Raw genomic sequence first — 13,391 nt, forward strand, 5'->3', positions numbered from 1 at the left:
GTAGTGTGATATTGCTTGTGTGCGTTGTTTGTCAGCACTTTGATAAGACATGTGATGCTCTATGTTACCGAGGTCTTTACCGACAAGTGCTGTGATGCCGAAGTCTTTGTCGGCGAATGTTGTGATGTCGAGGTCATTTCCGGCAAGTGTTTATAAATCTGATGAGAAATGGTTCCGCCTAATGACTTGATATAAAGCCGATGAAAAATTATTTCAACTAGTGATTTGATATAAAGCTGATGGAAAATGGTTCTAACTAGTGATATTGTGCTGATGAGAAATGATTTCGGCAAGAGATTGATTATTATGACTAGATGAATTTGTTGCTTATGTATGACTTGCTTGTTACTTGAGATTGATGTGCTTTATGAGTGACTGAACTACTTGACATTGAGGTTAACTTACTTGATTCGAGTAATTGTTGTTTGTGACTATTGAATTGTGGATATTGAGTCTTGTGAGCCATGTATAATAGAATTGCTAAGTTGGGTTGATTTATGTTGCAGGTTGTAGTTTGAGGAGGTTCGATTGGAGCGTAAGAGTTTATAGCTAGATGTCTTTTTTATTAGGTTGTTTTCTGGGTGCCGTTTTGTTGGTATTCACCCCTTGCTTCTATATTTGTGCAGGTTTCGAGCCCCAACCTGTGTAATCTTATTCTTCTCGTGACATTCGAAGTTCGTTACTTGTCATCACGATGGACCCTCTTTTCCTTTTATCATGTTTTATTCTACGTGTGAAGCAAAGACATTTATCTTTTGAATTCTATATTTTTCATTAGTATATTTTATATGTCCGTGGAATTTTGATCATAATTTAATTTAAGTAGCTCACTATAATATGCCATTACTTTTTATTTTTCATCACATGCTGTTTTCACGGACCAAAGTGGCCAAAACTTTGTACCAACGACAAGTCTTTATCACCCACAAGTTGTTACCACACTATGTTGATCAGATTTCTCCTTCTCTGATTTGACTCCATGAAACAAGATTGAACAGAAAGAGACGTGAGGAAGAGAAGATTAATGTAATAAAGGAGGTGAGCAAAAGTATAATTGTGTTTATTCATGGAGGCAAGATCCTAAATTTATGAAGAAAACCCATATTTTACCTGTTAATTTGCTTCAAATCATCGATCGATTCATTGACCCGAAATTGACGGGCTGGAGATGGCACCGCAACAGCAGCAGGTGGAGGAGGAAGATGAACATGTATACACACTGGATGAGGCTCTTACAGCTCTGGGTTTTGGCAAATTCCAGTATTTGGTGTTGTGTTATGCGGGTCTTGGATCAATGGTGGATGCTGTTGAAGTTATGATTCTTTCTTTTATTGGACCAGCTGTTAAGTCTCAATGGGGGCTTTCTTCTACACAAGAAACTCTTATTACTACTGTTGTGTTTGCTGGCATGCTTATTGGAGCTTACTTTTGGGGCATTCTTGCTGACAACTATGGAAGACGGCAAGCCTATTTAACCTTTTTTAATATTTATTGAAAAAGTTTATGTTTGTGTTTTTCTTTTTCAGATTGGGTGAATTGTGAATGATCATATTTGAGTCTGTAGATTGCTTAATTGTTGTTTGGTTTAAGTTGTCATGGATGATTATACACTTTCATTTTCCATCACCAGGAAAAGTCTTCTGATTGTGGCAGTAGTGACAACCGTATCTGCATTTCTGAGTTCCTTTTCTCCAAACTATATATCACTGCTCATTCTTCGTATGCTGGTTGGAACCGGTCTGGGTGGTGGGCCTGTATATGGATCTTGGTTTCTAGAATTCGTGCCTTCTCGAAATAGGGGCATGTGGATGGTTATCTATTCAACTTTTTGGACAGTTGGAACAATACTTGAGGCTTTATTGGCTATGGTACATCCTTTGCTTGTGTATTTTACCTTACAAAAAAAAAAGTGGAAGCTGGTACATGCTTTAGCTGTTCTTATGTACTGGCTTTCTATTGTGAAATCATTCTCCTCTTATGGGGATTTTAACAAGATATAATTTGTAAATAAAATAAGAATTAGAAGACACTGTAACTTGTGTTTTTCTATATCTAATTCTTGTCCATTACATGCTACTATGTTGGACTATATACATACAGATTGACATACAGAGGAGTCCTTTTGGCTGCTTGATAATTGTGTTCTACAAGGATTGTATATATACCAATCCTTCCAGCTCTCTTACACGTAAATGTTAATTGTTAGGTTTAGACTAGAGAATCGCTAATTAACCTGGTTGTCTTACATCCCCTCTCAAGCTGGTGGTGGGATGCGCAGTAACACCAAGCTTGGCCCGAAGTAGCTGAAACTGATGTTTGGGCAGTCGTTTGGTGAAAAAATGTTGGCAATGTGCTGATGCAACTGAACAAACTTGGTCACCATAGCTCCCTAGATAACTTTCTCGCGGATAAAATGATAATCAAGCTCGACATGCTTCATACGAGTGTGCAACACTGGATTAGCTGATACATGCAAGGCACTAATGCTCTATGTGAACAACATGGGAGGTTGAGGCAGGGAAATGCCAATGTCTCACAATAAGTAACTGATCCAAGTTAGGTCGGCAGCTAAAGAGACCAACGAGCGATATTCAGCTTTGGCACTTGACTTGGCGACACTGTGTTGCTTCTTTGATTACCAGAGAAAACACAAATGGCAGTAGTAGAGTGCCTAATGATGGGACAACCAGCCCAATCTGCATCAGAGAAGCCTACCAAGTTAAGAGAGGATTGAGCAGAAATGCGCAGGCTTAGGTGTGAAGTTCCAACAATGTAGCGAAGTAAGATGCTGCTTAAATGGCAAAACAATTTCACTGCATGAATGGCAAAACAAGTTCACTGCATGGGAGATTTCTGGTCGAGTTAATGTGAGGCACAGAAGTGCACCAACAATGCTGTAATATTCGTAAGGATCAACTGGGGTACCACCCAAGCCATGAAGCTGATGCTTTTTTTAGAGAAGTGGAATGAGCCCGAGCAGCTGGAATATTTTGTGCGTTGAAGTATGGAAGTAGCATACTTTGCTGACTAAGAAAAAGGCCATCCCTGTCATGATGAACTGCACGCCGAGGGAAAAAATCAAGGGCCCCAAGTCTTTCATAGCAAAATGTGATTCTAGCTTGCAAATAAGAGCAAACAACATGAAGGAGTTACTCCCATAAAAAATAATGGCGTTCATGTAGAGGAGGAGCAAGATTAGTGAAAATATGCTTTGCTGCAAAAGAAGACAAGATGTAATAGATCCAAGCTGAACTTGTGCTCAGATGAGCTTCAATTAGGATGGAATAGCAGGTCTTAGGATCCATCTTGTTACTTTCCGCTATATATATGTACAGACCTCCAAAATGACTACAGCCTAATCATCTGTTTGTGGCAGATTCCTTCATGTATAGACAATGTCTTAGATTAAGATGTCTCAGTAACGACTCTCAAATGTATGTAGGAAAACGTTTATATGTGAATAAGATCCAATTTGTGCATAATAAAGTGAATATTAAACTTCTCCAAAGTATAAAGTGGAAAGAATAAACATCTCTCTTTTTAATAAGTGAAATAGGAATAGGATGATCGTGTGACTCATCTAATACTCTGTGGAAATCAATGGAAGCTAAACAGAGAATAACAGGAAATAGGAACAATCTCGAGTCACAAAAGTCTGATTTCTATCCACTGTTAATTTTCATCTTCTTCTAAATATGAATAATTGACAGTACGCCTTTGCGGTGCCTCATTGATACTTAACCATTAATATCCATGTGTCAAGTAAGATTTAAGAGATTTTGGAACCAAGGTATAAGCACATTCTGAATGGAACTCTTTGCTTTCAAAGACTATCCATATAAAACAATAACTTGTCCATACCTGATTGCATTTTTTTGAAGGGTTTGCTTAAACAAATGCGATATACACACACTTTTATTTTTGTTGAGAAAGGTAACATTGATATACACACATTTATATATACATGGTACATGCATTTCACTTCTTTCATCTTTGATTTATTTGAAGTATTTTCTATTAACAGTTCTACTTTTATCTGTAATTTCAGTTCTTCTTTGAGAGTGAAGCCAATAACCGTGCTTCATTGGTGATAGATAGGTGTTTAGTCCTATTGAGACTACAGAACAGTTTAACTAGAAGTTTTAGAGTTCTTCTCTAAAAACTTCTAGTTAAATTGTTCTATTGTCTCAATAGGACTAAACACCTATGTGTCACCAATAAACTATTGGCTTCATCGTCTATACCCCTAAAGAAAAGACAGGTCTCAAATCCCAAATAGAACTTAATTCAAAGGAACAACACGGGGGGTAGAAAAGTTTCACCCAGAAAACATAGAACAATTCTCCTAAATTGGTCTGACTGCCCTAGAATTCGAGGAGCTGAACCAGAACATAGACGACTGTAAGTGCATAGAAGGTGATGAACCAGATAAGCTGTGCTTGGTCACTTGCTCCCACACATTTTGTGGTTATGTAGTCTTCAGTAGAGAATGATTAGGTTATAACTAAGAATTGTCTTACTTGATTATTATCACTTCATCGGATATCATTTTCTGTAGTTTTTTATTGTTGACAGTTTGTAGTGCTCCCAAACAGTTAGTAATTAATGAAAAAAATGAAAACAAAGAAGAGTCTATATCTTACCATATTTGTAATATTGGAAAAACTTAGTGCAACTTGCTTGGTATTTCTTGCAGATTATCATGCCAAGACTAGGTTGGAGGTGGTTATTGGCTTTATCGTCTATACCATCATTTGCAGCTTTTCTCTTGTACATTTTTACCGTAGAGTCTCCTAGATATCTATGTGCCGAAGGTAGAATAACTGATGCACATGATATCTTGAGGAAAATAGCTGTTGTCAATCAGACAAAACTTCCCCCTGGGATGCTTGTTTCTGATCAAGTGATAGAGCTGGATGAGGAACAGAAATTGCTTAGGCCGAGAGCAAACAAAATCTTCAATTTTAAGACAGGATTGTCTTCATCCCTGATGCTTTTATCCCCACAATTACTACGAATTACCCTCCTCATGTGGGTGGTTTATTTTGGAAATTCATTTGCCTATTATGGCATTATATTGCTGACATCACAGTTTAGCGCTGGGGAAAATAGATGCTTCTCAGTTGCTTTGCATGTGAAAAATGATACAAGCCTCTATACAGACGTGTTCATCACTAGCCTTGCTGGTACTTTTTCTTTCATTTTCTTGTGTCAAATTGCGATTCAATTATTTCATCTCAGCTCCCATTAGACTTAATTACAATTTGTAAATCTAAGTTATTCTTTGTCTTCCAGAGCTTCCTGGGCTTCTTATTTCAGCTGTAGTGGTGGAGAAAGTTGGTCGGAAATATTCAATGGCACTGATGTATATCTTGGGGTCCCTATTCCTTTTTCCGCTTGTTGTACCTCAGAATGAGGCATTAACAACAGCATTGCTATTTGGAGCTCGTATCTGGTTCATAGGGACCTTCACCCTTGCTGGTGTTTATTGTCCAGAGGTGAGTGTTACTCTTTACCTTCTTGAAGCACTTCTTTCTTCTCTCTTTCTTAGCTTCATTGTTCTGACTTGTTCAATGTCTTGACATGTCAACTTATTTTGGTCCCTACCAGTCTAAACTTGATAGATAGATATTCCTTGTCTTTCATGTATTCAATTGAACAGAGAATTTTGACCTTCTACCTTTCACACATTAAAAGTTTGACTTTGTAAGAGTTTTTTTTCCACTGGAACTGTGTTTTATTTGTTTGACGTGGCAAACAACATTTATGTTCATTATTGGGCATCTCAAACTGTTTACTGGATGAATCTTTATGCTTCCTCCCCCCCTTATGCGCATCGACTTTTTTTTATGGGTGTATTGACTTGCAAACCGAATTTTTTAGGACATTAGGGCTCGCTCCCTTGTTTATTGAAGCTGTTGCATGTATTTTTACAGATACTTGATTGCATTAGCATAGAGTTCTGAAGAGAACACTGAACATGGTTACTAAAGCTGATCAGTTTTAGCAATTTTGTCACAATTTAAAAACCATTTGCCTTTTTATATATAAATAAACTATCAATATCATAGTGGATCTTCTTCAGGTAAATACATTGAGTGTTCAGGTTGTAATGAGGAATAAACGTAGATTAGTCCAATTTCCAAGCTCTTTTAGCTTTGAGGTTCTCTTGGCCTGTTCTAGCTGTTCTTCTTTGGTGGCTGAGGAACCTTTGGTAGGGTGAGAGGATCAAGTTACTCCTGTCATAGCCTTGTTTGGAGTATGAATATAAAGGTTTTAAACATTTAATTTGACATTTTAGTGAATTCCCATCTAAAGTTGTAGATTGGAACAAACTCTTCAGACAGTGTCATTTTGATCTATTTTCTGCAGATTTATCCAACCTCAGTTAGATCAACTGGTTGTGGAGTTGCAAGTGCTGTGGGGAGAATTGCAGGGATGGTCTCTCCTATAGTTGCAGTGCAATTGGTTAGAGGTTGCCACCAGATGGCTGCAATCATTTTATTTGAAGTGGTTGTTATTTTATCAGCAATTAGTGTTCTGCTCTTTCCAGTTGAGACCAAGGGGCGTGAGCTTGTTGATCATGTCTCTGTATAGGAAATCGTATACCAATTACTATGTTATGTTAATGTGTTCTCCACATTGGAGAGAAATCTACTGAAGACACAGCTCTCTAAGTCATGTTGGTACTATCTACAGTATCATGTTCCAACCTCAAATTTCGTTAATCATGTAACATGTTATCTTATCAATGTATATAAGTTAAATCTGTTTAGTATTGTTAGTTGGAAAAATAAATATCCGAACAAGGAAAGCTACTGTTACTTATTGTAGACTCAATATCTTTGAACCTTCTTTTTCTATCACTGGAAACTGAAAAAAAATCTAGATTAGCTATGGCTGAAATCACATTATCAAATGGTAACAATAAACGTTCAAGAGAGACGTGTAAGACTGAATCCGGAGAGTTCAATCCATGTACTCAACAATTTAAGAAATTATCAAATAGGACATAGGAAAAAGTGGATACTGATAAACTGCATTAACTAGTTAATTTTACCCAAAAGTAAAGAATGGTGAGTATTTTCCTCCAGTTATATTAAGGGCTCTTCATAGGAGCCAACATGGACTGCATCAGGCAGCCTTTGCTATCAAAAGTTCACATTGCTATTGTAAATTGTAATCAATGATATCATTTGTTGAGATGTACACAGTATTAAGGCATGCACTGAGCACAATTACAATAGTTATGAGCTACTAACAAGAAAAAATAAGACTTGATGATCCAGAGCAAAATCTCAGCTGTAATAATACTGGGAGGTGAAAATTTACAAAGCAAAGACAGTACAACACCATATGATTTTGACCTAGCTATTCTACCTATCTTGCCTATGCTTTCTAGCCCAGTGTTGCGTAAGACAGCTCTATTGGCTCAACAGAGTTCCCCAGCAGGGGAAATCATGCTTGAGGAAACTAAGTTGTAACACGCATTTTCAAGGCATGCCAACCACGAAACTCTCAGTTGATCTTGGGCTTGGCTCTTCTAGGCTTTAGCACAAACCAAAGAACGAAGAAAACAACGAGGAAAGCAGGTATTGTTGTCATGTCAAACTCGACCTTAACTTCTCTTCGACGGGTGCAATGTACTGGATGGAGACTTGCTAGAGTTGTATCGACATAATTTACAAACCTGCATAAGAGGAGACTTTTAGCAAACAAATTTATTAAACACATGTTACAGTGAAAAGGGAAGAACTTTTGGACGCCAAATGGAAGTTGCTTAACACTTCTAAATGTAGTGAAAGACCGTATTCTATTATCTCAAATTGGTTGCACATGTAAAAGTGCAACACCAACAATAAGGGTGTCTAGTGATGATTTTCACAATATCAGCAACATAACAAATGTCAGATGCTAACCCTTTTGATGCATCCTCTAAGGTATAGAGAAGTCTCAAGGCATCCAGATAACGCAGTTCCCCACTGACAGTTGAAATCTGCGAGGGACCCATAACATGGAATAAATTGGTCAGGAAAATGTTTCATGCAGATCGATTAGATTGAAATAAGAAAGAAATCATTCTACCAAGCTTAAAATGATAATGCACCAAGCGTTATTTATCTGGAAAAAAGATAGTGTAACAAGTGTTTGGCAAAAATATTTGTGTACTTATTTAAGGATTGGTGAAAACTGTAAAGAACTTACTCTTCTCCACAAGCTAACAACATAGTTATATTTGTTCACCAACTCGCGCTCGTGGGTTTTAAAGAGCTTAAAAGTCTGTTCTGCTGTTCCAGATTAAGGATCCACGGAGAAAATCTGATAACAGCCCAATTACCAAACTTATATGAAAAAACATCAGCAACTAATGAAGAAAGTATGAAACTAGTGGTCCACTATCCAGACCAACAAAAAAGAAGCGCTAAAATCTATTAACCCAAAGGACCTATTGACCAACTGGAAATTTTAGACAGACATTTCCATATTCAAATATTGAGATAAGTTCCCATGTCATGAGACGGCTAATACCAAAGAAGTATTCGCAATGACAGTCAGCATTCAAACAGAGAAATAAATCTTTTATGCACTCTGCTGAAGACAACTTGCAAAACCTTCTCAGGAAATATATTCAATTAGACAACTCACAAAAGTGACAAATTGTGCAATCAAAACATTCTTTTACTTGTAGTTATGAAAGTAGAACATTCATAAAGGATACATGTCCGCTCCATAACAAGGCGATGAATAGCCGAATTGACCAATTGAACAGACTCTTCAAGTGCTGTCAATACATAGCTTCGAGCAACAGTGTCTGAATGGAATTTGGAGATATGCCAGCCTTGGGAAGTGATGGATAGAGGATTGCATCCAACTGACCAGATCCAGTCCTGTTTAAAGTGTAATGAGACGAACAGAGGTGACTTGAATAAACCAGACTTAAATTACCAGCGTTTTATCTCAATGTAACACGTTAAACCAGACACATGTTATCACTTCTGTCTCAAGGAAAAGCATCAAGTACAGTAACACATACAAGAGTATGAAGTATTCTCTTATTATTTTTATTGCATTTTTATTAATACATTCTTTGAAAGGGGTACCTGGAAATGAAACAGAAATATTAATTTAATGGAAGTCACATATAAGCTTCAACAGAATCACAAGTAGAAGAAAGCATTCACTAAATCTATTGGTCTCTCACAAGAATGAAACAAATTACGAAAATAATTAGAATCATAAAAGTATGACAAACTTCTTAGATCTTAAAAGTTGGGTTCCAAGGAAGCAAAGAGAAAAATTTCTCTTGAATAGTGTTCTTTTTTATGGAGAGCTTATCCTACCTCACTACCAAAAGAAATAATTTGTCGAGCAAGAAGAAAAAAATTGCAGAGGAGAAGTGCATGAGACGCTCAAGAAGTTAGCAAGCCCTCAGAAGAAGTTAATTACATGCAAGAAATTAGAAACTTTCAGGTTACAAGTCTATAGATACCTAACCTAAATAAGTTACAAGTCTCTATTGTCAGAGTGAGATCATTGTAAGATTCACATTCATGTCGTCCAATACCTCAATTGCAGTTTCATGGGCTTGACTATAAACAAGATGAAGGGGAAGCATTCCTGCTAGATGTTCTGACACAGCAGCCAAAGCAGCTTTAACAGGCTTCCTGTATAACAGATGAGAAAGCAAATGCCAGATCAGCATTGTCCATTTCCACAATATCTTAGAAAACCATCGAATCCCACTCAAAAGAGAGTTCTTTTGAGATGAGAATTCAGGTAAGCTAAAGAAAGAACAACAAACCTGAAATCACATGGAGGTAAGTTGTCTCAAATTCAAAAGATCAACAGTATCTCTAAATCAACCCGGAATTAACTAAGAACACAATACAAGGAAAGGAATCCATACATGTGAAACCATTGAGTATTAAGAGTTTATTGTTGTTGTACGCCTATATTAGGTCTAGTATTTTCCACGAGCCTTTTATGTCTAACTAAAGACCGTATGTTAGTGTCAAAATAAGTGTGAGTCAGGAAATGTAGTCTTAGAGAATACCTTGTTTGCTTTAAAAGAAAGTTTTCTACTAATGTTGGAATGAAATTGACCTGAATGAAGAGGAATTGATGGAGAGGATATATATAGCCGACCCAAGTAGTTAGGTGGAATTGATCTATTGAGATCAAAGATGAGCTGATTATAGTAATACGAGTGTCATGCGTAATGCTTCAGTCTTGACATGTGATAAGAGAAAATATGCATGATGCATTGCACAAGATTACTAAAGATAAAAGAGTTACAGAGAGAAACTCCTGCAACAATGCACCCCCCCCCCTCAACCACCAAAAAAAGGAACTTTAACATAGCCAGAGTCTTATTTGAAGTCCTTTATTTTCTACCTTCCAATTTCAAAATAAAAAAGAAGTACCCGCATTAAGCAGGTACTGGCGTATAGTGAGAACCCAGTCTATAGCTTTTTTTTTAGAAGGTAGAACCCAGTCTATAGCTTAACTTAGTTATCTGTCGCATGCCTTCTCTCCCATTACCTTAAATTTCAATCAGAAGATCTCATCGGAAATAGCAACTTTTAACCTTGTGAAGTTTAGTCATAGTCGGTCATTTGTGTTTGCTCGGCCTAAAGACCGTACATAATAAAGTTCATCCCTAGTCGGTATGTGAAATCCTTTATGAAGTAGAATGGGTCAGGGAATCAAGAACAAAACCATGCTTATGCTTATTTTCTTAAACAAGAATGCTTTATCACGAAGCCATGCAATTCTACCTTCTCATGTAATCCCTAAGGGCCCAAAGAGTGCTCTAGAGCTATTATTATTTTTTTCCTCTTTTCATCAAAATTATCACTTTCACCTTCCATATTTTGCATGCTTAAACCATTGCTAGGCCATCACCACTCAGATCTTTCCACCAACAAATTTCCTTATCATTTTCAGCCCATAATATGTGCTTAGTTTCAAGTGAGGAACTACAGAACATCTCTAGAAGCCCACTAGCTTATTTTCTTTAAATAAAACTAGCAAAATATAAGCCTACAGCATCTAAAAGTAAAAGCTTTTACAAATTCTTAAGGTAAATGAATTAGAAAGAAAATGTATGTAATAAGTTGCAATATTTAATCCAAACTCATCTTAAAAGCATTAAAATAATAACCTTAAATCCCACAGGAGAGACCGCCCATTACACTGCAAATGACTCTCCCATGATGGCTCTTCTGACTGCACCACAATGACCATATCGGAAAGCGCTTTGGCTTGATAATGCTTGTCAACTAACAAGGGATCACTATGAATAAACCAAAAGATAGGGACTTCAAGGGTAGATCTGCTATGTGCATGTGAACCTGCAGTATGAAGGAAATCAAAGCACTATAATTTGCAAAACACAAGCCCTAACCAGCTTAAAACCCAAAAGAAGAGAGGGCGGAGAGGATTGCAGACATGAATGAGCATTTAAAGGCTCTTGAACCATCACATAAAACAAATAACAAGATTATATAATTGTCCTTAAGCCTCATTTGTTTGCAGCTACTGAAGGTCTAATCAAGTCTTAATCCTTTAGATCTAAGTCAGCCATTATGTGTGTGTGTTTTTAGATTTGAATCTTAATCATTAAGTGCATTTCTACTTTTTCTTTTACAACCACTTAACGGATCTGAATATATTTGAATAGTTGAGATCTATAATAAAATATTAATATCACTAGATGCTATGCTTCATATATTCTGTAAAGATGGCATTTCACCGCTACTTCATCCATTTTCATTGTTAATCATCATGATTGTCCACCTTTATCAACTACCACTGTCACCAATCATCACAATAACTACACTGCCACTAGCCACCATTACAATGATCACCACCCACCACTATATCATAACAACCACCAATCACTATTGACAATCACCACCATCAACCACCATTATTTGTCGTCTCCACAACCATTAGCTACAATAATGATCCACCAGAATTACCGCCCCCACCATTAACTACTATTTTCAATCACCATCACCATATAGTGACTCAAAGAATTGGGCTTGGCCCATTTAAAACAACTAACCAATTAAAATACCTACCTCAAGCCATTAAACAACTTAAGTCCTAAGTTAAATACCCACCTCCATAATGATTTTAAATAGTAATCAAGAGAGAGAGAGAGAGAGAGAGAGAGAGAGAGAGAAAAGACTGCAGCTTTGGAAAAAAGGAGAAGAAGCAGTCAACAAATAAAACTGTTTGGTCTTCTTAAATAGCTGGTTCAAGCAGACCCCTGTAACCACTATTGAACTTATTTTGGACTATGTCTGCTCTTAAGTTATTTAGTAAATCCTCGTACAGAAGCAGACCCCTTCTTTTGCTGTAATTTTTTGCCTAGCATCTTCTTATGCCTACTAATGAAATCTCTGGACTTCATCCGGAAAAAAAAAAAGTAGCGCTGCTGGTTTCAAACCAAGCTGTCCAACAGCAGTGATTTTCAGAAGGGACAAAAAGAGAGGAAAGGAGATATACAGAAGAGAGAAGGGGGGAAATGAGGAGGATAGCAGAGACAATCAATATTGAGGACACCCAACCACTTCTCTCCATTCTTGACTTTTACAAGTTCGGTCTTTTCTTTTTGAGATTGCTTTTACAAGTTCTTGACATACATATCCACCATGAATTCATCCTCTGGTTAGGAGAAGTAGTATTAACAACTGGGATTTTTTAGGATTAAATAAAATCTGAAATTTTCTTAAAAGAGTTCCAACTTTTGGAAGACAACCCGAAAAGCTGAATTTGGTATCAAAACTAGGGGATAATAACTTTCCTGCAAATTCAAAGTTCCACATCATAACCTGTTAATAAAGATTGTAGAATCATGTTCTTAAGCTAGAAAATTTAGGTTGAAACAGTAATGGTGGTGGTGGTGGTCTATTAAAGAAATGGCATTATGTCTAGAAATATTTAGAGTTCATGAGTTTTTGGATAAATAAGATCTAAATATTATGTCGTGAATTTAGATTATTGGAATTTTTGCAACATAATTATTGGAAGCAAGGTTTCAGCTATTTCAGCGGAAGTACAGTGAGTGATAACTCCTCCACAGTCAATTTTCAACTATAGCATGTTTTTTATTTGTATTTTGCATTGAAATGATTAATCCAAAAATTTAGCGAGAATATGATTAAATATTTGAAAATGTACTAAATCACTTTTACCATGAGTTTACATACTAATTACTCTTGAATTTGTGCCTTGAAATGTTAGGGGGCTAAATTGTGGCAGAAAAAGGAGGCTAATCAGAAACATTCTACATACATGGAAAACTGATGACTGATGTAGTGCCTCTCCGGAAAACAAAGCTAACGGGGAGGATATTACAAAGATACTATAGGAAGTTTGCA

General features: G+C 36.7%; 2 protein-coding genes across 4 annotated transcripts in view; one reads left to right on the plus strand and one right to left on the minus strand.

The window, feature by feature from the left end:
• The first annotated feature begins 853 nt into the window (after positions 1–853).
• LOC107026147 (organic cation/carnitine transporter 7) lies at positions 854–6,833 on the plus strand. Of its 2 annotated transcripts, XR_003579351.1 has the most exons (6): positions 854–1,461; positions 1,631–1,868; positions 4,697–5,186; positions 5,296–5,498; positions 6,086–6,273; positions 6,373–6,511. XR_003579351.1 is itself a non-coding variant. In XM_015227011.2 (5 exons), exons 1-5 carry the CDS (start codon positions 1,169–1,171, stop codon positions 6,595–6,597), a joined length of 1,449 nt encoding a protein of 482 aa, XP_015082497.1. In that variant the 5' UTR covers positions 857–1,168; the 3' UTR covers positions 6,598–6,833. The 2 variants fall into 2 exon arrangements, 1 of the variants encoding a protein (XP_015082497.1); XM_015227011.2 differs by lacking the exon at positions 6,086–6,273 and having other exon boundaries at positions 857–1,461; positions 6,373–6,833.
• A 261-nt stretch (positions 6,834–7,094) lies between these two features.
• Positions 7,095–13,391, minus strand: part of LOC107026115 — a 36,620-nt gene continuing 30,323 nt past the window's right edge. For both annotated transcript variants that reach the window (XM_015226973.2, XM_027918385.1), the window contains 6 exons: positions 11,165–11,354; positions 9,566–9,665; positions 8,720–8,888; positions 8,206–8,288; positions 7,920–7,996; positions 7,095–7,690 (listed from right to left, as the gene is read on the minus strand). In XM_015226973.2, the coding sequence (XP_015082459.1) occupies positions 7,519–7,690; positions 7,920–7,996; positions 8,206–8,288; positions 8,720–8,888; positions 9,566–9,665; positions 11,165–11,354 (791 nt within the window). In that variant the 3' untranslated portion in view covers positions 7,095–7,518. The remainder of the gene's footprint in view (positions 7,691–7,919; positions 7,997–8,205; positions 8,289–8,719; positions 8,889–9,565; positions 9,666–11,164; positions 11,355–13,391) is intronic.

This window comes from Solanum pennellii, chromosome 7 (assembly GCF_001406875.1).
Source record: "Solanum pennellii chromosome 7, SPENNV200".
Classification (NCBI taxonomy): Eukaryota; Viridiplantae; Streptophyta; class Magnoliopsida; order Solanales; family Solanaceae; genus Solanum; species Solanum pennellii.